This window comes from Gobio gobio (assembly GCF_949357685.1).
Source record: "Gobio gobio genome assembly, chromosome: 9".
NCBI classification, from domain to species: domain Eukaryota; kingdom Metazoa; phylum Chordata; class Actinopteri; order Cypriniformes; family Gobionidae; genus Gobio; species Gobio gobio.
In genome coordinates, this window is record NC_137115.1 from 50,811,585 (window position 1) to 50,839,031 (window position 27,447).

Sequence of the window (27,447 nt, forward strand, 5' to 3'; positions counted from 1 at the left end):
GGTCACTACAAACAGTTTTTAAAAACTAAAGCGTCTGGGCTTTTAACAATGCTTATTCATAAAAATAATACTTTTTGAATTATTTTTTGATTATATAATTTATGTAATTATTATACCCCTAATCAATCAGGCACTTTGTTAAAAATAATATAAATAGCCTATATAAATGTCATACAAATAAGCTTTAAAATCAATAAATAAAGCTATAAAAAAATGACGTGAGCTTAAATGTTCAATTCTCTATATATATCAACTAAACTAACTTCATAACTTTTACTTGCATTGACATGTACACTTTTTATTTAAGTTGCCCTCTTTCATAGACAGCTCTTTTCTTCTTGCTGTGTAAATTTGTTTAAAATTCGTAATATTTTTCAATCATGTAATATTCGGCAGAAGAGAGAAGTGAATCTCAGTTTCACTGATCCACAGCGTGTGATTGGCTGTTCACTACTGATGTCACAGCTAAACTCAGGATCAAAGCCTGAGTTGACAGAGAAAACTGATGATCAGCATCATGGGACCAACAAAGCCTGAATAGATTGCTTTGGTTTTGTCAATTCGAAACTAATCATGTAACCCTGAGTTTGTTAAACTCCTATCATGGTACAGGCCTCAGGACCGAGTTTGGAGACCCCTGCTCTAAACAATGCAATGACAAATATTAAATTGAAAGATTTTGTTTTCCTGGGTGATTTAGGAGGTTAAGACTGTATAACCTGCTGGTTTACTATATAGTTTGCACCAGCTAAGACAAAAAGACACGAAGAAAAACGGTTCATGAAGCATGTAAAATGTGCCCTTAAATTATCTTCCAGATAGTCTCCCTGGGAGCTTGAATGATTCATTTTCCAGGCAAAACCCCCAAATCTGCTGAAGCTGAGGAGATCATTTATCAGCACACATCTAAAGGCTGACCAGGCAGGATTGTTCTAGATAAAGGTCATGAACGATTGTGTATCCAGAAGATAATATTACTTTGCTTTCTTCTAATCACTAACACCATAAAATACCAGTAAATCCCTTTGGTGTGGTTATACATGTGTTATTGATTAATAGCAGCCTAAATGAAAACACAGAGTCAGCATTAGAAGCAGATAAACTGCTGAAGTCCAACACTAGAGACACAAGTCCTCACCATCTGTGGCATTCAATTCAGTTCAGCGCCATGTTTTTTGCAAGCACATCAGTTTCGACTCATCCATCCTCTCATATTGGAGAAACTAGGACTGATAAATAATGGTCATTATCTCTATAGTGGCCTTTTTCAAACTAATTATGCACTCTAAGTCTTAAAGGGACAGTTCACCCATAATCTTTTATTACTCGCCCTCACGGCCTCATGAAGCTTCGAAGCGTTATGAATCAGTGAGTTGAATCAGCAGTTTGGATCGCCAAATTTCAGCAGTTTGGCGGTTTGACACGCGATCCGAATCATGATTCGGCTCAGTGATTCATAACGCTTCGAAGCTTCATGAGGCCGTGTTTTGAAATCGGCATCACTATATAAGTCGTTATTTAGGGGTTTTTTTGCGCACAAAAACTATTCTCGCCGATTCATAAAGTTATTTTAGAACCACTGTAGTGAGATGGACTTTGTAACGACGTCTTTAGTACCTTTTAAGGGTCATGAGAGTGAACCGTGCATTGTGCCAATGGAGGCCTTTCAGAGCCATCAGATTTCAACTAAAATATCTTCATTTCTCTTCCGAAGATGAACGGAGGTCTTACGGGTGTCGAACGACATGAGGGTAAGCAATTAATGACAGAATTTTCATTTTTGGGTGAACTAACCCTTTAAGAAAACACATGAAGATGTTTTTAATGAAATCTGAGAGCTTTCTGTCCCTCCACTGACAGCTACAAAAAGTTCATAAAGAGATCGTAAATCTAATCCATATGAATTTAGGCTCTTATTCACATTTTTAAACATTCATCAACAACTCAGACATCAGTTGTGGTACACAGAAGCTCAGGCAGGAGAACCAATGAGGTTCATTCTCGCATTACATTTGTGAAACGCACTCAAATTCAGATCGAATTATGACGACGACCCTTCAAACCACTAAGATACAATAATAAACATGATGATATAACTAGAATATGCTCTAAAACCCAGTTCAATTTTTATGTTAACGCATTTCATACAACATTTGGAAAATAAAAGAAACAATTCAGGATTTTCCGTTTTATCTTTTTATATTCAATCCATTCCCAAGACAAATAATCTTCATCAATATTTTATAAACTTACCAAGATAAAATGTTTTCTCAGTTATTATTCCTTAATCCAACTTAAAAATTCTGCATTTGAGATGCTTCAAATTAAAATATTTATAAAAAAAGAAGAAAAAACATGACACAAAACACAGAAAGTGAAGGTGAACACCGATTTCAATGATGATTAGTGGATACTGCAGTGAACAGTATAAAGGGATGAAAACACACAATACACAAGGGTCCGCCTCCACGTGTGTTGCTTGGCAACAGCATGCCATTACCAATGTTATATTTGCTCTGCTTGTTCAAGTAACAAATCACACATTTCCATTGGGTGGCATTTCAAATGCGGAAATTTGATAGCAGAGGCTCTTTTACACACAGATTGGGTTTTCAAGCAAAGTAACAGTTGTGGTCATAAAGGGGCGGTCACAAGACACTTTTAAATTCCAATCGTATGCATGCGAATGTGTGAGAAGTTCTGCATTTTGTGGCCCAATTTTGGTGAACTCTATCCTGTGAAAAGACATGCTATGTCACGGCGTGATCTCAAGCTTTAAAGCTGCAGGTTTGCAGCATGGCAGGAAAGTAGATATTTATATGTATATTTATATATACAAATGCAGAATTTGTGTGTTGTTTTAAAAGGTCTAGCTTAAGGCGCATTAATGGCAACGCTCACGCGTGCAGTTTGAAGCCTTTTAAAGGCTTTTCTGATCCTAGAAGTTAAAGGGATAGGTCAAAAAAGGACAATTTCCTCCAAACCTGTGTAACTTGCGTTCTTCTGCAGAATTTTGGTAAACAACTCATTTTAATGTCTACAATTGGATCAACAAAAAGAAACAACTTCTGTGTTTCACAGGTTGAGTAAATTATGGCAATATTCATTTTTAGGTGCACTATCCCTTTAAAAACAGGAGGAGGTAAGAGGATGGTTGAGCTAACTCCATAGAGGAATTGGAGGTGTTTGTGGTAAACAAAACGCATGCTTTCACTTAACGTCTCTTGGCTACTGTAGTGAAAAAAATGTATATTTCGAGCATTCGATGCTGGGCGCCATGCATTACAAAATCTTCATTACAAACCCCTTTAATGTGGAAAAATGTTTCACTCACAGGGGCGCGGGAGAGTAGCTATCAAAGTAGGAGAGCAGGATAAAGCACGATTCCTATAACCAAAAATAAGGTATGTCCACACAGCGACATTTAACGGATATTGCAGCTATCCCTTTCTGTCCCGTAATATCATCATAACACTCCGTGAGGTACAGCATATCGACTTCCCAATCCATCAAGGGTGGTCCTAGAGTTTCTCCACTCACTCAAATGCAAATTCAGGTGGGTTTTTAGGTTATAAAACAGGGGCAAGCTGGATAAAAAGGGGTGTTCTTATCAGTTTCTGGGCATTAGGTTTTCCGGGTGCCCAGTCTCTTGAATACACTGACTTCTCCGACATCCATCTGAGCCCCGTGAGTGTCACCCGTGCTGCTACTGACCTTAGGGCTGGCCAGAGTGAAGCTGCCCTGGGCTTTGCTTCTGCTACTCGTGACTCGACTGTCCTGGGTGTCTGCAGTCTGAATGACAAGAGGGGTAGAGGAGGTAGGCTTGACTGAGGGAGCCTTTCCCAGTCTCTGCATTACACCCAGTTTGGGTGTCCCCTCCAGGCTGGAGGAGGAGGAGGAGGTAGAGGATATAGGTGGTGTGCCTTCAGACGGGGGGAGTTTGTACTTGGCGCCTAGTCGACGCAGAGTTAAGGGTTTTGATTTGGTGGTTACAGCCTGTTTTTTAGAAGAAGGTGGAGGTCGTTTGAGGACGCCGGCATACTGGAGCACTGAGCCTTCATCATCGCTGTCATTGTCCTCGAAGTAGTCAGTGACATCCGCGGTCTTCCTTCCACGCTCTTCATCCTCTGCTTCACCCAGTCGGCTGAACACACCGGTTGGCTGCTGCACGACAAAAGACACAACCATGCAAAACAATCAGGAGTTATTGGATGCAGGAATCATTAGGAATCATGAACACACAATGGAATAATAATTTTCTGAATGCCTTATTTGGAAAGGCATGGATAATGATTTCACGAATTCTACCGAATGAGGGGAAAGATATTCGGCAAACACGGTGACTCCTCATGTTTCCTGGATCGCAGGTGAGGCGTGGCGTGGGATAGCTTGATATTACACATAAACCTCTGAAATCACTACGCTATAATGATGAATGTGTGAAGTGAATGAGTGTAAACTACATGAATGAAGTGAGCACAGCGCGATCACAAATGTATAGCTGCACTGCCGTCTCTGTGTGTCTCTCAAAAATCAGACCTCTGATGAGTAATTTCCGCAAATATACTGAATCATACACATTTTCTACTATTTGATACGTCTGCTTAAATGTTGTAAACTTTGTGATATGAAATTACATGCAACACGTTTCTCTGTCTCATTCTCTCCCGGAGCAGCAATTTCAGATTTGCATTTATATACACAGTAAAAGCTAGCAATTTTCAAACACTGAATATTTTCTCTCAACTTCTATTTTTTATAATCATCTATTTTATACAGTCCTTTTACTTGAGGTTAGGGCTGGGCGATATGGCTGAAAACTGTATCACGATATATGCGTTTCATATATATGCAATATATGCGTTTCACAGTTTATTGCCATGACAACTATAAAATCAGTTTTTAATAAGAGCTCTTAATCATACATTATTACTAAGGAAGCTTGTTTCTGCCATAGAATTTAAAAAAAAGGGTAATTGCGACATATCTTGCGATTCTGAATTATTATTTTTTTTGCAATTGTGATTGTGATTTTCTCGCAAAAAAAATCTGTCTTTTTTCCCTCAAACTTTTGGACTTTATGTCAATTCTGAGAAAAGTAATAATTGCAAGATAAAAACTCGATATTGCGAGAAAAAGTCAGAATTTCGCAATGAAGTGAGATCCCACCCCTATGGGCGTTGGTTATGGGGTTATGGGGTTGAAAACATGCGGAACTGGCTCCTTTAGTCTATAGCCTCTGGCCAAAAATCCTCAGATGACACAAAATGACGATATTTGCGTCATCTGAGGATTTTTTTCCAGAAATAAAATGCATAATTCTCTCGTCTCAGGGGGATATGAGGGGGGAAAGTACCATAATTCCAATATACTACCGGGTTTCTACTGATACAAAGCCTAATGCTAAATCACTGAAGTTACCCTTTAACTTTTTTTAAAATAATTTTCCAGGACAACAACAAGTTTTTCCAGGACATTTCACATTTTCTCTAACTTTCCATGTGTTTTCCAGGACTGGAAAATGTATCATACATTTACCAGGTTTTCAAGGTTTTCCAGGACAAGTGGGAACCCTGTTAAGGTGGTAAAACAAGTGTGTGGTATTACCAGTCTTGGTAGGGACGACAGCCTTGCATAATTTGCATACGACATTAGTCTGACTACGATCAGACTTATAAAATCCAAAAAACTGCCATACTGGCGACTGGTTTTCCTGTTTTATCAACAATTTCCTCGCTCGCCGCAGCGCTCATTTTCCACTTGTCACTCCACGCCGGATCTGTTTACTGAAGAATTAATCCAACACGAGACAATGATATGGCTAGGAACTATTCTCTCATTCCTGCGTAATAATCAAGGAACTTTGCGGCCGTACCATGAGTGCAGCGGCGCAATGATATTACACAGCGCCTGAAAATAGTCCTCAGCACGCTTCCTGTGCAAGCAGGTTGTCACGTTGGTTATGTTGACGGAGGTTAGCCTATTTTCAGGCGCTGTGTAATATCATTGAGCCGCTGCACTCATGGTACGGCCGCAAAGTTCCTTGATTATTATGCAGGAATGAGAGAATAGTTCCTAGCCATATCCGTCTAGAAAATCACAACTTTTCATTTTCTGTCGGGCTTAGTACACGATGTAACTACTAGGGGTTGAACGAATTCCAATTTTTTCAAGTCGACATTTATGTGATGAAAGTCGAGTCGACTAGTCGCTGATGACGTTATTAATAAACAACTAACCCTGAACCTTGAGCTGAGACGCAAACACGAGTTTTCTTGTGCACAGGACAGCTATGGCATGTGTCACAGCGCTGCCCAGGTTATTGCACCTACTACAACAGTTTTTGTATTCTTTTGTCTTCGGGTCGTTATATTTCCTCACAGATTTCTGCTCGTTCTGAATCAGATACAGATAAAGTAGCACAATAAAGATTATGTATATGAATGCATTAGTGGAGAGAGCGATTGCGTGTGAATTAATTCTACTTGCCAGCGTCTCTCTACTAAGCTGTGAGTTTTAGTTACTAAGAAATAGATGTTAAAACTCTTCAGTTTCGAAGCTATTTTTGTGATGCATCACAGAACAGTGTTGATACATTTCTGCGCTACCGAATGGTTTTGTGTAAGGCGTGCGCGCGCGATCTCCACGTGATGTGCGAGCTATGTGTGTGTGTAACAATGCAGCACGCATTTAGAACGGTGATTAACTGACCTGTACAATAAACGTGCATTCTCCCGATCACTTTTGAGCTTCCAGATGGTATAATCAAACATGTCTTGTGGAGAGCTCTCTGAGTATGTATTTATTTGTCATTTTTAACTGTTGGAAACAGAGCCTGGCAGCCTGCATGTCAGGAAATGGCTTATCCTGTCGCGCCCTCTATAGGCCAGCGACTAGTCGACGTTAAGCATAAAGCGTCATGGCAGAGCATTAAAGTCGACTAGTCGGTGCAACCCCTAGTAACTACAGAAGAGTCAGTTTTAAATAGGAAAATTATCAAAACTCTTTGGTCATTTTCTTGAGCGAGATGCTAACGGTCTAATCAGATTCAATGAGCTATGCTAAAAGTGCTACCGCCAGACCAGGAGATCGGCTGAATGGATTCAAAAACGGTAAAACTCAACTGTTTAACTCTGGGGGAGTTGGAAAATGAGCCTATTTTAAAAAAAAAATGGAGTGTTCCTTAAAGAGATGAATATGTAAATGTGCTGTGCACTTCCTTCTCAACAACAAAATGACAGAGGTGAGAAAGCAGCAGTTAGAAAAAGCATCTTATGATAGCGATGTGGATTTATTTGCACCAGCTCATGCACAAGCTTGGCATCATGTCGACAGATGAGGTCATTAAAATGACCCTGTTTTGATGGTTTATTATAAAGTATATTTGAGACTTAGAACTATATAGATCTGGCTATGCGAGACTATAGTTTGAATGAATCCCTTTTCTTTGCATCACATTGACATTACAGGACAGAATGGCTCTTTCTGCATTATCCTGAACATTGTATAATCAAACATTTCATGTGTTTTTGTGATTCATTTCAAGAGAGGCTCTTGGGAGCGTGCATAATCGTCTCACAAATCAGTCTACAAGCTTTCATCGACAACCTAGGAAGTCTGGGAAAGTCTCATCGTTTTTAAGTTGTTACAAGCTGTTCACACATTGGCAATTAAAATAGAGGTACATATATAGCTCCTTTAACATTTAGCAAAAATTGGTTCATGATACCTAATACATAAATGCTAACTAAATGAACGTTGTAGTGTCTTTAAACAACAATGTGTGCATTAAAGAGAAAACAATTCTCAGTGTATGGATTTATGGTATCCTGTTTATCTTATGGGCAAATCAGTGCAATTTCTCACCTTATTGGTTGATATGGTGTCGGTCTTAGACTCTGCACCAAGTCTGTCAAACACTGAAGTACGCTTTAAAACCTTGGCTGTGGCAATGAAAGGGGAGATAAGATTAAATCAACTGCAAATCTTCAGTTAGGCATGTCTAATGTCAATACTTAAAATTACAGCAATATCATATGAGCTCTAAGCCTCAACAATTATACTGTGTGTCAGGGCACCTTTCTTGGCCTGCTGTGCCAGGATGCGTCGGGTGCGATCGGTTGTGCCTTTTGGCATGTTTATGATATATTTCCCCTCCATTTCTCTAGTGACTCGGCGGCGCTTCACTTGCAACCCATTTTCGTCTGCTGGCTTGCTGGGAACTAAAACTGGGAAAGTTTTAGATCATCCCATTTCATTTAAAGAGATAGTTCATCCAAACTCATCTACTCTACTGTTCAAAGGATTGGGGACTTTTTTTTTTTTAAAGAAAGAAAAAGAGAGAGAGAGGGAGAGAGGGAGAGGGAAAGGAAGGAGAAGGAAAAAGGAAGGAAGGAAGGAAGGAAGGAAAAAAGGAAGGAAGGAAAAAAGGAAGGAAGGAGAAGGAAAAGAAAGGAAGGAAAAAAGGAAGGAGAAGGAAAAGGAAGGAAGGAAAAAAGGAAGGAAGGAAGGAGAAGGAAAAGGAAGGAGGGAAGGAAAAGGAAGGAAAAGGAAGGAAGGAAGGAAGGAAGGAAGGAAGGAAGGAAGGAAGGAAGGAAGGAGAATGAAAAGGAAGGAGGGAAGGAGAAGGAAGGAAAAGGAAGGAAGGAGAAGAAAAAAAGGAAGGAAGGAAGGAAAAGGAAGGAAGGAGAAGAAAAAAGGAAGGAAGGAAGGAAGGAAGGAAGGGGAAGGAAAAGGAAGGAAGGGGGAAGGAAAAGGAAGGAAGGAAGGAAGGAAGGAAGGATGGAAGGAAGGAAAAGGAAGGAAGGAAGGAAGGAAGGAGAAGGAAATGGAAGGAAGGAATGAAGGAAGGAAATGGAAGGAAGGAATGAAGGAAGGAAATGGAAGAAAGGAATGAAGGAGAAGGAAATGGAAATGGAAGGAAGGAATGAAGGAGAAGGAAATGGAAGGAAGGAATGAAGGAGAAGGAAATGGAAGGAAGGAAGGAAGGAAGGAAGGGGAAGGAAAAGGAAGGAAGGAGGGGGAAGGAAGGAAGGAAGGAAGGAAGGAAGGAAGGAAGGAAGGAGGGAGAAGGAAATGGAAGGAGGGAGAAGGAAAAGGAAGGAAGGAAGGAGGGGGAAGGAAAAGGAAGGAAATGGAAGGGGGGAAGGAAAAGGAAGGAAATGGAAGGAAGGAATGAAGGAGAAGGAAATGGAAGGAAGGAATGAAGGAGAAGGAAATGGAAGGAAGGAATGAAGGAGAAGGAAATGGAAGGAAGGAATGAAGGAGAAGGAAATGGAAGGAAGGAATGAAGGAGAAGGAAATGGAAGGAAGGAATGAAGGAGAAGGAAATGGAAGGAAGGAATGAAGGTAGGAAATGGAAGGAAGGAAGGAATGAATGAAGGTAGGAAATGGAAGGAAGGAATGAATGAAGGTAGGAAATGGAAGGAAGGAATGAAGGAATGAAGGTAGGAAATGGAAGGAAGGAATGAAGGAATGAAGGTAGGAAATGGAAGGAAGGAAAGAAAAAGGAAATGGAAGGAAGGAAGGAAGGAAGGAAGGAGGGAGAAGGAAATGGAAGGAATGAAGGAGAAGGAAATGGAAGGAAGGAGAAGGAAAAGGAAGGAATGAAGGAGAAGGAAATGGAAGGAATGAAGGAGAAGGAAATGGAAGGAATGAAGGAGAAGGAAATGGAAGGAATGAAGGAGAAGGAAATGGAAGGAATGAAGGAGAAGGAAATGGAAGGAATGAAGGAGAAGGAAAAGGAAGGAATGAAGGAGAAGGAAAAGGAAGGAATGAAGGAGAAGGAAAAGGAAGGAAGGAGAAGGAAAAGGAAGGAAGGAAGGAAGGAAGGAAGGAAGGAGAAGGAAAAGGAAGGACTGTAATTCAACAGGATGCATTAAATTGATCAAAAGTGACAGTAAATATTTCTCAAGATTTCAAATAAATGTTGTTTATTTGAAATTTAATTTTCAAGATTCATCATCAATCCTGAAAATAAAATGCATCACTGTTTCCACAAATATATTAAGCAGCAGTTTTTAACATTGATAATTATATATCTGAATGATTTCTGAAGGGTCATGTGACACTGAAGACTGGAGCAATGATGCTGAAAATTCAGCTTTGATCACAGGAATAAATGTCATTTTAAAATAGAACAAAGTTATTTTAAATTATACTAATATTTAGTGATGCACCGAAATGAAAATTCTGGGCCGAAACCGAAAATTTAGGATGCCCTTGGCCGAAAACCGAAACTGAAGCCGAAAATGGCTTCTTTTAAAAACGTATACTTATATATATATATATCGTCGCTGTCCGATGAAAACCACGTATGTCCATTTTGCCGATTTTGAGATTTTTCGACGGATTGAATGTCCAGGTTCATTTCCGTATACAGTATGCGTCACATATCTAAATGGCCAATGAAAAGTTGTGAAATCATGTCATCTGATTTTCACGTATATCCATTTGGTGTCAAAGCTGTCAATCACGCCACGTATCTCCCGCCCTGTGGAAGCATCTCGCCGGTCTCGTGAAGTTGTTTCATCGAAGCTCAGCACTGGATAGCCGAAAGTACGACATTGAAGCTCTCCACAGTTTAGTTCTAATCTAGTTCTTCACAGATTAGTTTGCTTGCTAGTATGTAAATAAACTCGGTCTCTTTGATAAGATTCAGCCTTTTTTTTCTCAGTCAAACTGATCAAATTATAGCCTGTAATGCTACTGTCATGATTGTCACTAGAACATGCCTCACTCATACTGCTATCACCGCTTCCAGAGGCTGAGAATGTCCAGCACATATTCCTCTGTATTCCTCACGTATTCCTCTGCTGAAACGCGACTTTGCCATTCTAATTAATGATCGGAAGAAGGCGTATCGACCACCGTTACTGTAAAATATGCACGCATGTCCATTTAAACTCAATTTTGGTCAAATGTGGATTATATCATTACACTGGCAAGAATATGGTTACATGTAAAGATCCAAGTATGACAACGCTACATTCAACTGCTTTTGAAATACTGTGTTTTTTTCACTTCCTGAAAAGTAAGCGTTTTGGACATACGTGAGTTTCATCGGGCAGCGACGATATATATATTGCTTGAATTTAATGGATCTGAAATGAAAAAAAATCAGGAACCAATAGAATAATCAAACTTTTATTAAAAAACCAAAACCTAAAATATTTTTTATAAATATAAATAATAATACCAAATAGGCCTAATATTATTCTTCAAGTTTTATGTTTCATCAAATAAAATAGTTTTTTAACAGTTGTGCAAAAAAAGATCCACAATTATCTGAATAACTGCACACAGAATGGTTCTCATTAAGAACATGAGATGCTGCACTGGATAGTCTCTCACTGTCTGTCATTGTTCTCCGGGAAAAATGGCATTTGGGGGGTAAAATATGTGTTTTTTTGGCAGGGTTGCCTGCTAAAATTCGCATTCCTGGGTCTAAATATCACACAATTGGGGTCGCTTCAACCCGCGGACATGGAAAAACATCCCGCGGGAAAACCGCAGACTTGGCAACACTGCTTGGGGCAGATAAATACCTGCATGCAATCCGCGCAAACAACGGCCTTTGTTCTCGCCAGTAGTCAAGGGGATTGTCGCTTCTGGCAATGGGTAGTTCAGCTGGATACGTCTCTATTTGTTCTCATACCACTGACATGCTTAATCTTTGATATGCGTGATAACAGCTCGACCGTGAGTGAAACCTAAGTGCTTGCGCGCGGATGGGAGGGGCGGGTGACATTCATTTTCGGTTTACGTTTTCGGCTGTTTTTTATTTCGGGCCGAAACCGATAATGCCATTTCCGGCGGCCGAAATTTCGGTGCACCCCAACTAATATTTCCACAATATTACTGTTAGTACTGTATTTTGATCAAATAAATGCATCCTTGGTGAACATATTTTATTCAAAACCCCACATTTTTGAACAATAGTGTATACACTAAATATATAAATAATATATATTTCTGTGTCCTGTAATAATCTGAGCAGTTAAAGACTAGCAATGTGCATTCAGTAAACCCTAAACTGACATCTCTGCTGATCAACCACAGAGTTCAGTCCTGGTTTACCTGGTTTGGCACTGGCGTTGGAGACGGTCACTGATATTCGGTTGTCAGGGCGGCGGGCAGGCGTGCTCGGGGGGGAGTCCCGGCTCAGAGCATTGGCAATCATGCGTGTGGCAGCTGTCAGGGGAACATGAACATTACCAGAGCTACAGCTTCAGCCCACAGACACAGATAAATCACTCCCTGTATGGGCAACTGCACAGAACTGCAGGGAAATTAACGACATGAGGAACAAGTATATGCAAAACAACTTACGAGTCTTCGCAGTACGTCTCAGCTCAGCCTGTACACTAGTTTGTCCAGACGAAATGGCCTCAGTTGCCATTTTACACATATCCTGTATTGAGAGAAAGAAAGAGTAGTTCACATTCAGAATAAATTCAGTCAACAAATACTGATACCAATATCTAGAGACCAGGGGCCTATCCCATGAAGCCGGTTTTGTTGTCTAGCCAAAATTGTTTAAGCTTAGTTTGTGCCAATCCTGGGTTTTGGGTACCATTAAAATGGTTTGGCTTTTAGCAGTGTTGTTCATCTCCATAGTAACTTACGCTCCACAGCTAACCTGCTCCAGGGCAGGTTATGTTCTGGATAAGAGATCTCAAACTGAAATTAGACCAATCAGCTGTGAGCAAAGTGACACACCTCGGATGCAATAAAGTCACTCCCCCTGTTTCTACACCAAATTAAAAGTCACTTGCATAGCAAAAGGTTTTTAAAGACTCAAGTGTCTGGCTTTTAACAATGCTTATTTATTATAATAATCATTGTGAATGGCTTTGATTAAGGGTATAATTATTACATAAATGATATCTATTACACATGCACCATTTTAGTTAATCAATCATTAATATAAATAGCCTATATAAAAGGTCATACAAATAAGTCAATTAAAATCAATAAATAAAGCTATAAAAAATGACTACATGGGAGTTTAAATTTTCAATTCTCTCTATATATCAACTAAACCAACTTCATAACTTTTACTTGCACTGAATTTTCTTAAAGTTGTCCACTTTCATAGACAGCTCTTTTCTTCTTCCTGTGTACATTTGTTGAAATTCTTAATATTTTCAATCATGTAATATTCTGCAGAAGAGAGAAATCAATTTCGCTGCTTCTCTCGCGAGAAGTGAATCTCAGTTTCACTGATCCACAGCGTGTGATTGGCTGTTCACTACTGACGTCACAGCTAAACTCAGGATCAAAGCCTGAGTTGACAGAGAAAGCTGATGATCAGCATCATGGGACCAACAAAGCCTGAATAGATTGCTTTGGTTTTGTCAACTCGAAACTAATTCTATAACCCTGAGTTTGTTAAACTACCATCATGGTACAGGCCCCTGGTCTGCTGTTTCCTAAATGTATTCAGACACTCACATTATTAGTTTATTCACTGTAGTTTAGAAAATTTTAATAAAATATGACAAGAACTCAGAGTTAAACTGTATCAGAACAAATTCATCTTGATTATGTCAGATAACTTTGATAGAAAGGGATGTAATGGATTACAATCAACCAATCAGCTGTTACATTTAACCACACAATTAGATGATACCAATTTAGGTCAACCAATGACCAAGCAATGCTTCATTTTGTTCAGTCTGTGGTGTCAAAGGTCGCATTAGCAATTAAAGAAAACACTTAAAGGGTGACTTCAGTGATTTAGCATTAAGGGTTGTATCAGTAGAAACCCGGTAGTTAGGGCTGTGCGATATTGAAGAAAATTGCGATATGCGATATCCTTGTTAAATAATGCGATATTCGATACGATATTGATTTTATTAAGTGTGTAAAATCTATTTAAATTATATTTTTAAAAATGATTTAAAAACTGAGAATGATACCATTTATGTGTTTCACATTCTTTCTGGGAAAAGAAAGCATTGACAGTTTGAGTGTATAACAAGACACGAAAAAAAGAACGGCTTGTGCGCACGTTTCGGTGTGTGTGTGTGTCAGACAGCGCGAGAATGCAAGGAGTTGTTTTTTGCAAGTTATGGTGTTTAATAACTCTTTTTAACGACAAGCAAGTCATATAAGTAATAGTCGTGTGCCCAGTCTATTCTCTGTTATATGGGTCGACCTAAAACATAAAATTTTCACAATGTTGAAGAAGCCTATTAAAATCATTCAGATATTGCGTGCCCTTGCGATATGCATAACGCAATATGTACATTTGCAATATTTCGATAATCTGTGCAGATAATATTGTGCAGCCCCACCGGTAGTATATTCGAATTATGGTACTTTCCCCCCTCATGTCCCCCTGAGACAAGAGAATTATGCATTTTATTTCTGGAAAATATCCTCCGATGACGCAAAATGAAGATTTTTTGGCCAGAGCCTAAAGACTAGTAGGAGCTAGTTCTGCATGTTATCAACCCAGTCATAGGGGTGGGATCTCACTCACAGAATGTAAATGCGCTCGGCCTCGGGCATTATATGGATGGAGGCACAAATTCAAAAATAATTTCACATTTCTACTACATAAATTATCCAATTTAATGGGGCACTTCAGCGCTGGGAAAATGAATGTGTATTTAAACTGGGTCATTTATTTGTGTGTTCAGTCCTGGAGGGCCACTGTCCTGCAGAGTTTAGCTTCAACCCTGATCAAACTCACCTGCCTGTAGCCTTCTAGTAATCCTGAAGCCACTGATTAGCTGGTTCAGGTGTGTTTGATTAGGGTTGGAGCTAAACCTTGCAAGACAGCTGCACTCCAGGGCTGTGTTCGAAATCGCCCCCTATACCCTTAAATAGGGCACTATTTGAGTGAACATCCATTTTTAGTGGTGTCCGAAACAATAGTGGACGTTTTTGAGTGCACTCATTCAATCCCACCATGCACCGCAATAACGAGTGTACATTAGATACGCGCTGGAGAATATGCTTGTTCGATGCCCGATCGGCGTATGACAGCAAAGTCCCGCGAGAGCATTTCGAGAGCAAACGAGAAACAACTCCTTTTGAAACGTTCTCTCACTCAACCAGATGGTGTACTCTCAACGCACTGAGAGTCGCGCCCTGAATGAATGAACTTACCGCTGTCCGATTCGCCCTATGTACCCTCATTCTCCATTACTCCACTACTCCAAAAACGAGCCAACAAGCTTAAAGTTAACCCTATAACTCTTTACTTGTGTGGCACTGAACTTACTTGGAAAGGGGAATAATAAAGTAACTAATAAGCATTTAATTAAAAAAATAACAATAATATTTGTATATACCGTAGTAGGCCTATATATTTCATACTTTATAGTAGGCTACTATTTATATTATGGGCGTCAGAAGCAAAAAAAAATGTTGGTGGGTCCTTTAACAGAAACATTTTACTGGAGTAGATGCAATTTACAAAAAATATATTTAAATATATCGGCTTGTTTAAACGTCTGGTTGAGGCAGACACACCTACGGAATACACAATCTTCATCAGCAGCAATAGTGTAGGGGTAAAACTATTGGCGTTAAGATTTGACGCAAATTGATCATAGGTTCAAATCCGCCTTTTACCAAACTCGCACTGATCCTTTTTTCCATCATATATCAGATCGGAAAGGAATTTATTTTCTATGAATATGAAGAAAATATTAGAAAAGTGAAAATAAAGCTACTAACGCGTTTAATCAGTGTTTATCAGGGTATGTAAACAGACGTGCTCAATTAGAGACGATACAAGTGAGTGGGCCCAATATCATTGGTCTTAAAAAGTGTGTGAGTCGATGCCATCTCCTGGCGAAACGCGGGAATTCTTTCAATGCACGGCGCGACTCTCACCGTGCATTATGGGCATTCCCTAGCCGTCGAGCATACATCGGTTGCAAACTCGTTATTGTGGTGCATTGTGGGATTGTTTGAGTGCACTTAACGTCCACTATGGTTTCGGACACCACTAAATGGCTGTTCCCTCAAATAGTGCCCACAGCTGAATCAATCGTCCATCCATCTTCCGAACCGCACTGGTCCAGCCCAATATCATGCATACAGGTATAAATTATCCTTTTTAAGATGATTATTATATTGTTTGATTAAGGTTACATGCTAGTTTCCGTAGCAGAGTTCAGGATAAATCTTTTCTTTATTACTGGAGCTGCCAAACAGCAAGCACAAACTGCAAAAACGGCAGCCTTTCCGGCGCACTTAGTGTCCGAAATCACTCACTCGTTTTCGAAGTGGACTATATCAGTGGACTAATGTAGGGAATAGTGAATGAGGGTATAGGGGGCGATTTCGGAAACAGCCCAGGACTGGAAGTTCCCACCCCTGGGCTAGAGTGTGCATTTTGCAGCAAGGGAGGAGGAAATGTATCACAGACTCTTTCTTGACCCCAAAAATTGTAAGTGTTCTCATCTTGAGCAGCTGCAGAAGTGGTGCAGTCAAAATCTCCTGCTGACGTGTTGCAATTCTTCTTTGGTTTTTAATGCTTTATGCACCATCACAACTGACATAAATAAAATACTCTGACTCAGATACACCGATTACGTTTTGACGTCACTGCTAGGGGTGCACGATATATCGATTTAATATCGTTATCGCGATATCACGTTGCCCGATATTATATTGAAAGTCTTGCGATAATTATGCGATATTTTGTTTTGTTTATGAAATGAAAGAAAATTCACTGTATATACATTCTTTATCGGATCTATTGTTTTTTTAAAAACCGGGTCCCTCCTACTCACTCTAAAGCTAACAGTCACTCTCTCACTTCTACCTGGCTCAACACACACACACTTGTCGGGCCGGCTCGACACACACACCAGCGCACAACAAAACGAAGTGAAAGAAAAGAAATGACCAAAAGAGAGAGCGAAGGGACAGAGTGGAGCAAAGAAAGAACACAAAAGTAAGAAAATGAGTTGCTCAGGGAGAAGACTAAAGAACCACCACAAGCCACTTTACGATGAGGGGGTTTGCATTTAACTAATTATTTTATTTCTCTCCGTTTTAAATATTTCTCTGTTTATTTCGGCTCTGTTTGAGTGTGCCTGTCAGTCTACGCGCTGATATGAGCAAATATCCAATCACTATGCACAAGTTAGGGGGTGTTTAGCCACGCTTGCAATGCTGGTGTCAGAGAGTTATATTCACGGAACACTATAGCTATTCACAATCACGAAAGTTCATTATTTGCGTGCGTTTTAAAGCTTTTCCGGTTAAACATTTCATTTGCGTGCGTATGCACTGTTTTAACATGCACTGAGCACGAGCACAAAAAGCCTGTCAAACACACGTGATTACTGGACTAAGTGGTCTTACTGCGCTAATACAAACATGGTTAACATCCACACAGTCAGTTATGTCTTAAGTGAAAGTAAAATCGCGTGCGTCTGATGCACGCAGGTCTTAAAGTGACAGCAGCGCAGCCTAATGAACATGCTGCCGCTGGTCCTTAAAGGGACAGTTCACTCTAAAATTATGTCATTATTTACTCATCTAATGTTGTTCCTAACCTGTATTCCTTTCTTCTGTTGAACACAGACAGTTGAATACCAGACAGTTGATGGTAGCCATTGACATCCATATTATTATTTCCTACAATGGGGATCAACAACTGTTGGTTTCTAACATTCTTCAAAATATATTTTATGTCCAACAGAAGAAAGAACTTTATTCAGGTGTAAAACAACTTGAGTATGAGTAATCAATGACAGAATTTACATTTTTGAGTGAACTCTCTCTTTAATTTTACATTTATTCATACAATTTCATGCTGTATTGCTCTGAGCTGCCACTGTAAATCTTTATATATCTATTTTTGTATATATATATTATACTATACATTAGGAATGTGTACAAGGTTTTTTTAAGTAAAGTTTTAAATTTAAGTAAGGTTTTTCCAAGTCTTTTAAGTAAAATAAAAAAAAACAGTATTGCAATAAAAAAAAAATTCTCTTCTCTTTAACCTCTTTCTGTTCCAGTCACCTAAGAATGAAATAGCAAAAAAACTGATGAGACTAGCCATCAGAACCGAAGGTATGTATTGAACCGTGGACTAACTGTATTGTTGCATTCCTACTGTTATTCATGTTGTACCAGTCCAATATGACTGTCAGTTTAAATAAAACTTGTGTTGTAAAAACTTGCTTTATTTGTTATGAATCTATTTTGATGCGTTTTCCATAACTTTTGTAATTTTACATAGGTTTAAAAATATCGAAATTAATATCGATATTGCAATATTAATTAACGATATCGCAATATCACATTTTGTGAATATCGTGCACCCCTAGTCACTACCAAGAAATGATTTATTGATAAAGTCTTGTAAATGCGGTTTTCTTGCCTTGTCAGGTTATTGGTTTGCATGTCAACACGAACAACAGGTTATTTCAAGTGAGTTATCAGTGTACTGGTGTGCATGTAAATGTGCTCAATGTCTAATTGGAAAAATATATTTGCACCCACCTGTCTATACACTTGCTTTGCATGTTTGAGAATAGCTATGATGTCCCCGATGACTGTGATTCCCAAGTCCATCATTATTTCTTTACTGAGGTCCATGAGCATGTTTTTCTGAATCCTGGACAGAAAAAAAGCAGTTTAAATTACTTTTGAGACATTTACAGCATGCAGTTGTGCTACCTGTTGTTCAGAATGCTGTATGTTCACATTTCAAAGCAGACCAGACACTGACCTTTCAAAATGGTGAAAAACATCCAGAAAAAGCAAAGCACACATAAGCAGGCTGAGATCAATCCTTTGCTGAATATTCTCTTAACAGCAGGCAATGTTTAGGGTAACGTGAGTTTCGTAATCAGATTACTTTTTTTCCCAAGTAACTCATTTAGTTACAACAAAATAAAAGTTACTTTTTCAAATAAGTAATACAAGTCACTTTGTTTTCTCATGTATTGACTGACAGCTCTCCTGTCCTCATGTTGAGAGAAATCAGGAGTGCGTTAGGTGTGTGAACATGAGGATTATTTTAGATCTAGACTAAATGTGAACATGCGTTTACTGATCTCACTTGCACAAAAACAGATTGCAAACTCAGAATATTATACAAACCTGCCATACCTAAATATGTTAATGTTCGATGACCCACTTCAACCATACTAATAAGCAAACGTCAACAATTAAACATTGTGGTTACTGAATTACTGAAATAATAGCAGTTGCACCTTCTTCTTCTCTTGCGTCCTGTTCTTCTTCATTCCAGAATTTGAGCTGCGCCCTCTACTATACAGATGTGTATTTTTGAGCTGCTCCCTCTACTATACCGTTTGTTAGAGCTGCGCCCTCTACTATACTTTTTTGTTGTTGTTATTAAAAACAAACAAACAAGGAAGCCAAGCCCAGGAGAAAAAGTCACACAATAAATGTAACGCGTTACTTTCCATAAAAAGTAACAGTTACTTTTTAAGGCAGTAACATTACTTTCCCCAACAGGAACAGTACAGATGAACAGTTCATGTTTATTTTCACATGAACACAACATTCAAAGGCAATCATTTGTTTTTACCTGTTATCAACAAATGACACCGCATAGTTGACAGCCAGTCCAGGAGGGATCCCGGCATCTTTGAAGAACTGGATCCATTCTGAGGTGGCTAAAGCAACAAAGAAAGCACAGTGATGATTATATGGATTATGAAGAATTGCATTATGAATTTTGAATTATAAAAGTTGTGTCTCAAATGATGCACTACACACGTGTGTACTTAACCGTGCAGTGTGTGAATTTTATAAGGTTATTTTGTCATTGAAAATCTGAGACCGATATAGCACATCCCCCTCAGCTATGTAAGGAAAACTGGGACAGTTCAGTGCATGAAAAGTCCAACATGCCACACTCGGTTTTCACAGTTAATGAAATGTCTCATCCGGATATTTAGAGAGGAATTTTCAGTGTGAACTTACTAATCGCAGTATTTATACAACAAAACTGTTTTGATTAGTGTATAAGAATTAGCGCATAATTATGCAAACTGAGATGCAGCCAATGAGAAATGTGTGCATTCTTTTTATGGTAAAAATGACTAAGCAATAAGCACAGCAGTATTACATTATCTTATTTGTTTATCATGACTTTTCTGTTAGATACTGTATCTGTTTAGGATCTGGGGCCTTCTTCGTACATTGCTTATTACATCGGAGATGATTTGACAGATCCCAGATCTTTTAATCGTGATAATTGATCTCAGGCTAATTTGGTTCTTCAAACGAATTTGCGGATTGGATTAAAATATCTGGATTAAATGATCTAAGATTACTGCGCCGTCTTGTGTTCCCTGAAGAGGGCAGATGCATCGATACTCGAAACCATGATCAGCAATGCAGCGATTGGCTGGCGTCAAGACAGCAACGTAATGACATCATATAATTAAAAAAACCACCTGGCAAAAAACTTGACAAATTATACAATAAAAACCCCACGAATTTCTGGACTTTTATAAGGAAAAAGCCAAACCACCAAACCAACATAAAAGTTATAATAGATAAATGATAAATGTTTTTTTAGCATGATTAACAATTATTTATATTCACGATTGTATACAGTATTTGTACACCCTTTACATTTTTATTTCCATGTTGTAATTTAATTTTTAATTCAATTTGGAGCAGATTTGTAACGAGACAGTATTAAAGTTTCTTAAGGGTCAAGATTAAATTACCTGCATCTCTTGCGCTGCATCAAGCCACTCCCATTATATCTGTGATCACTTAAATTAATGCACGGCTCAGAGTAACTGTACAGCATGTGTGTAAACCTCCAATAAAATTATAAAGTAATTATTCCATCACAAATAAATCGCTCAATCAAGTGGATGTGTCTATAGTATTAGATGCAGTCTCATATACATATACAATATAACATTTTATATTATTAATATTTAAAATTATTATTATTGCCCCTGGTTCAGTAATGAACTCTTGTAATAAAGTAGCAGTGGCTGGGACAGATTTTAAGTATCACCTCAAGATGCAATCTAATCCTGTTTACATGAAATAAGCCAATCGAGCAGGTTTGAGTTCACGGACTTGTTACTATGACAGCAAGTCCAGGATGAGCTTCGAAGAACCAAACAATCCGAGATCATGCCAAATCGTCAACAATCAAATCCAGCTAACCGAGTTAGCGGCGTCCGAAGAACGGGCCCCAGGGCTCGACATTACGCCTGTTAGCGTGCTTGTCCTTTGGACAAGTAAATCTGTCATTCACTTGTCCGAGTAAAAAATGTGCTTGTCTGGACATTTTTATTTTATTACTCTTTTGTGTGTGTGTGTGTAATTTATTCTGAAGCATTATTATCACCAGTGTTCAATCAGCTATCTGCATATTTGTGATATTTTTCCCTTTTATAAAGGGCATTTTTCCCTAATCTTATTAAATATAGGATATGCTTCAGCTTTAATTTTATATTATTAAATTTGATCAATAAATTAAACTAGATTAAGACACTATAGGGCTGTGTTACCAATCAAATTAAATATTTTATACTGACAAATTACAACTGCATTAAATAATGTTATGAGATTGTTGTAAATATTTTTTGAATGTACAAATAAGAAAATTTGGAAAGAATGTTTGAACATAAAACTAAACTGCCAGAAGGTGGCGGCAGGTGACCGTCTGAATGAGCGAGTCATTGAGTCGATTCTTTCAAACGGCTGATTCATTCAAGAATTACGCGGCCATTTATGGGTGCGTTGCATTCGACAGGGTCCCTACGCCAGAGTTTCCGCTAGAAAAAAATGGTGCCGGTCTTTCGTTTTCCGGACATTTTGATGATATGCCGGTCAAATATCGCCTCTTAATTATTCAAGTTGAGGAAAACTGAAAGCAGTTTATGTAACTTAAAAAAATGACATAATCAGGCCGTATATGCAACATGTTTATTAGCCTAACTTTCAAATAGACGGGAAAAAAAACATGAACGTCCGATTGGCGTCAATCAACCAATTTTTTTTACTATGGTTTCACATTTCATAGTTTAACAAACCAACCCCCCTTCCCCATATAAAATATCCGAATATAGCATTGTTTTTACTCAAGCAAATTTAATTATAAACTCAGTATGTCTCATTTAGTTGGTAACATTTAAATTGGCCACCGTGTAAATGACTCCTTGTCAAATGAACTTGAACAAACAAATGACTAGGCCTATAACATTGTCTCGCGTCATTTTTGGCTACTTTTTACGCTTTTTTGCAGTGCTGAATTGTGCAGCTGCCGACTTAAAATCAAAAGTTCCCAGTGTCTCTCCACAACTTGCAATGCGCATAAGCCGCGTAACCTTGTTCTCCGCAAGGCGACTTCGCTGCTTCGTCTTGATCCGATTCTGCAGTGAGAACCCCCTCTCTGCAGGAACACTCGAGACAGGGATTACACAGGCTATCTTGGCGAGCTTGGTCCACTCTGGATACATTTCGCTGAAATGACATATGAGGACTTCGCAGGCTGTGGAGAAATGCAATCCTCCATAGCCACGGAGCGCTGTCATGACAGCGAGGGCATCACGTCGCAGGCTTACGGTATCGATAAGAGGAGCGGTGTCCGCAGACTCAAGGCTTGTAAAATGGCAAACAATCCTTCTGATCGCTGGTTCTGCATATTCTTGGAGAGCTATTTGTCAGATTTGGAGAGCTATTTGTCAGATTTTAATCTGACAATTTGACCGAAAAGATTTAATTTTTTCGGACATTTAATTTTTTTCCCGGCCAATGTCCGGTAATTACCGGACAACGGAAACCCTGCCCTACGCACTGTTCACTGCTCCCTACTCCCTGAGCATGGTATATCAATTGAAGTGGACTTGGCTGACAATAATCACTCATTTGCAACATCATCAAAGAAAGGCAAAGACGGGGTCGCGCAGATTATGATATAACAAATTAATATTTACTTTAAAATTTAAGACCATATAATAAGTATATACATTTACAAAACACAGTATGTATCTAAAAAATATAATCAAAACATTAGTTTTATTAGTTTACATACAAGTTGTATTGACTATGAACACATTTGAAGCTGCACCTGTCATTCAATATGAAAATACATTTTGATTTGGTTAACTATGTATAAATGTAGGCTATTCTTAATCAATGGTCTTTGTAGTGGTCTCATCTCGTGCACTTTCTTTCCCAAGTGCAGCTACATAGTATACATTCCTGAGGTAAATAAAGTAAAATATATATATAAAAAAAAAAATGACAGCCTTAAGCTGCTTCTCAACACTTTCAATTTGTTTACATATTCATAAAATCAGCAGTATTTATGTTTTTGAATTTCGTAAAAAATAAATAGACTAATCGATTCTTGGGATTTAAGAATCTATATTGTTTTGTTAAAGTGAGAATCGATTAAAATCGAGAAATCGATATTTTTTACCCAGCCCTAATAACTATAAATATTAAAATGCTATAAACTCCTCCATCGCAGAGCTGTTTAAAAACTCTTCCAATGGCTCTGCTCCATCGTTAGTTCAGTGACAGTTGAGTGTTTTTCACTCTCCTCTTCCTGTGAAGTGATGTATCGATGTTCCCTTCTCCCCTACGCCGTTCGCAGTACCCTTCGAACTGAACATGTTCACTCACTTTGGATTGGAATCTCACTTGAGATGGCGGAATACCCTCTGAAGTCCACTTCGCAGTCCACTTACGGTCGAATGGAACACACCCTACGAATAGGTCATTGAATCTTTGATTCAACCGATTAATTCAAAACGCTTAATCATTCAGTAACACACTGTTTCAGTGAGATGCGTTATGGTTCTGCTGTGATCTTTGTTTGGAACTATTTTTGCAGCTGAAATCGAACAAAAACTGAATATTGCATCTAAAATGCAAGTGACTTTATGTTACTTAATTGTTTATGGAACTGTCATATGAAATCAGTGTCACATTTTCAGTCGCAGGAAAACAGCTCACTTGCTCGTGTGGTGTTGCTTAACTGTATCATATGTTATAAATATTAAAACTCTGCAGTATATTAACTGAGTTTCTCTGTTTGAGCGGCATTGATTTGTTTTGATTTCTCCTCGAGAGGCTGCGCAAGCATCAACAGCGCAACCTTGTTACCGTCAGCTGACTAGTCCATTATACATTATATATTATTATCATCAACTATCGATCGCCACTTACACTAAATGAATGCAGAATCATTCTTGCATTTTGGTGATTCCCAAGATATTGTGTTTTGGATGTTTTAATCAGGATACTTGTCCGGTCAGGCAAGTAAAATTATCTTTCACTTGCCCCTTCAAAAAATCCACTTGTCCCGGACAAGCGTTAATGAGGATACAAATGTACAGAGGAAAGTGTTGTTGAATGTGCAGATAAAATTAAGTCGTTTTGATTTTAGATTTTTTTTTTAAAAAAAGAAAATAATTGTAATATTCAGTTTTTGTTTCCAGCAAGCAGCAACACTAATAACAACTATACCCAGCAAGCAATTCTGCATTTCATAGACGTCTAATAGCCATACAAACACAGCCCTGATGTCTAGGCTAAAACAAAGCCAAATTTGGGCTGAACATGTCCAAGAAATGAAACCAAACACCTTGTAATCACTGTTGATGGAATATCAAACATCTTGCAAGTTATTTTGGCAAAAATGACACGTAACCAAATTCAAGTTTATCTTGGTTAGAAGTGGGTTACTAGCCGGACTATATCACGTCTATAGTTAGCCGAGATGGCGATTACTTGCTGGGAAATTCCATATATTGCGATTAATTTATTTTAATTTGCGTATCTGGCATTACTTGGATGACACACATGGTTATGGAAAAACACCTTTGTTAAGGTAAAAATTGACCCAGAAAATCAAATCTATGTGGCAAACGGAAGAAAAAAAATGGTGTAAACCCAACTCAACATAGAAAAGAGCTCAGCAGCATATAAGCCATAGACGACAGAGAGAACACATGGTCAGCCAGAGCAGCTGCATGGGTGTTATTTATAAAGTTGTGAGTCTTGTGTCAAGTCAGTTCTCCTGCTCGAGGGCATTCACAAGCTTAAAGGGATCATCCAAAAATGAAAATTGTCTCATCTACTCACCCCTCACTTGTATGAACTTCTTTCTTCTGCTGAACACAAAATATTATATTTTGAGGAATGTTGGTTGGGACCCCATTGACTTCAATAGTATTGTTTTTCTTTCCATATGATGGAAGTCAATTGGGTCCAACAACTGTTTAGCTACCCATCTTCTTCAAACTATCTTCTTTTGTGTTGAGCAGAAGAAACAAACTCATACAGGTTAGGAACGACATACGGGTGAGTAAATGAAGATAGCATTTCTGTAATAAAACTAGCTGCATGGATGAAGTTATATTAAAATAAAATAAACTATAAGAGGTCTAAAAAGTTTTATTTAGGATGAACCTGTCTGTGTTCCGTATGTCAGTCTTATAACTGGTCTACACTAGAGTATATTCAGTAAAAACAAGTCTAAACGGTTTAAAATGGTTTGCAAATCTTAGTTGATCTCAAAGACTGGCCAAGTTGATGTTTAGCTGGTCCGCGAACTGGTCTGACAGCTGAAAAGATGCCAAATCCTTCATAAATCAGCCGAACTCACCAAGCAAAGAGCCTAAATTAGAGCAACAAACCAGTGTTTTTTATTATCTTCAAAGATGCAGTAACAATATGTTTTGGTGTAGGAGAAACAAAAGCACCAGTATTTTACATTTTGCACGAACAGAAAGGCAATTATTAAGAGGATTGCTCTATAAACATTTACATATACATTAATGCTGAAAATTACTTTAGAATAATGAGCATAATGGTCTGTTGACATCTAGACATTATTAAAAAAAAATACAGCTACTACAGACTAGTATTTAGCAATCTCTTTCAAAAATGCCCATTAAGAGTGTACACTATTAACTACACAACACAAACATATCTCACTCTATTCGCGAATATGATATATTACAGCCAGTTTGCGCGGTATAAATAGCATATTAATAGAAATTTAGTGTATAAACGAGACAATAGTAATGCAGCGCGGGGCCTGTTTCATTGAACCCAGCTGCTGTATTGCGCTTTAGCCCTTCGTGAACACCAAACGTAAACCTTCCCAATCCATTCCCCTCTGAATATCCCACAACAGAAAGCTAAATATCGATTTAAGCCGATTTACGGACCTGCACAGTCACCAAATTCCTAACATAAGGGATATTTCTCTCTCATACCTGTTGTGACGGTCGCCATCTTGCCAGGGGAAAAAACCGACGCGTTGCGGAAACCTCGTGAGGTCACATCCTCTCCGTCTTCGGAACAAATCGGCTGACCGGAATGTTCCGAGTGAACCGAGCTCCAAAACACGATTTATTTAACGTTTTGTCGCTCCAGTGGGTCAATTTGTGTGCAATTACTGGTACAACTGTAAGGAATTTTCCACGACAACCTCAATCGCCATTCGTCATATGGAAAAGAGATGCAATGCGTGTTATTCTGTCTCTTACTCCTCTCTTTCTCACCTGTGAAAGAAAGTCTCACGGCTTTATAAACAACATAAGGGTAGATAAAAGACGATAACTGTAATTTTGGGTGAACTCTATCCCTTTGATTTTATAACTCAATGTCCTGTTTCTATTGGTATCCACAAGATGGCGTTGAAAGCTCGTTAATATCCTTGTTTGAGCGACTTCAAAATATAAACATCCTCGTGCGAGTGACCCCATCCAAAAATGAAAAGGCAGAAAATACCACCAAATATACCCAGAAAAATACCCACGACCTAATATTGTTTTTTATTTATTCCCCTGGTGTAAATATGTGCATTTTAAGACGTCTGAGGGACAACATTTGGATAACAATAGCTTTAAAACAATGTCAACATACATTATATTTCAAGCACATCCTGATAACAGATACTTAAACATGAGATTCGGGTTAAATGTTGCAATGAATGATCCACAATACAAACTAAAAACACCGTAGAACAGTTTAATTATATTGATATTGATGAAATATTAGGCTTCTTGGAACTAAGGACCCGTTAGATAATGTTTGATAATGTATTAACTAACATTAACAATGAGCAATTTTACAGCAGTTATTATTCTTTGTTAATATTAGTCAATAAAAATGCAACTGCTCATTGTTATCTCATGTCAGCTCAGGTCCATTAAATAATATTAACAGATACAAGGTTTAATAATGCATTAGTAAATGTTGAAATTAACATAATTTAGGTCATTTTTTGGGCCTTATGGGGGGTCCGGGACCCCTCTCAATTCGAACACTGATTATAATACGTTTGGTCAAGAAAAAAACAGATAGAAAGTCTTTGTGAATATGTTTATTTTGTAGACATTTCCTTTACAAGAAAAATTGGACGTCATACAAAGATATTAAGATAGGACAGTACACCAAGATTTCACAGTCTAACAATATGAAATGTCCTTCTCCATT

The 27,447-nt window shown here is 38.4% G+C and overlaps 1 protein-coding gene across 3 annotated transcripts; it reads right to left on the reverse strand.

Moving 5' to 3' along the window:
• Positions 1 to 2,175: 2,175 nt before the first annotated feature.
• On the reverse strand, positions 2,176 to 26,292 carry cUnh19orf47 (chromosome Un C19orf47 homolog). Of its 3 annotated transcripts, none has more exons than XM_079825040.1 (8): positions 26,223 to 26,292; positions 19,541 to 19,628; positions 18,484 to 18,598; positions 12,331 to 12,412; positions 12,079 to 12,192; positions 8,079 to 8,228; positions 7,867 to 7,943; positions 2,182 to 4,164 (listed from the first exon to the last, which is right to left on the reverse strand). In XM_079825040.1, the coding sequence occupies exons 1-8, from the start codon at positions 26,239 to 26,241 to the stop codon at positions 3,625 to 3,627; spliced, it is 1,185 nt and encodes a 394-aa protein (XP_079681166.1). In that variant the 5' UTR covers positions 26,242 to 26,292; the 3' UTR covers positions 2,182 to 3,624. The 3 variants fall into 3 exon arrangements, with proteins under 3 accessions (XP_079681167.1, XP_079681166.1, XP_079681168.1); XM_079825042.1 differs by having other exon boundaries at positions 8,079 to 8,222; positions 26,223 to 26,267; XM_079825041.1 differs by lacking the exon at positions 8,079 to 8,228 and having other exon boundaries at positions 2,176 to 4,164; positions 26,223 to 26,259.
• Positions 26,293 to 27,447: the final 1,155 nt, after the last annotated feature.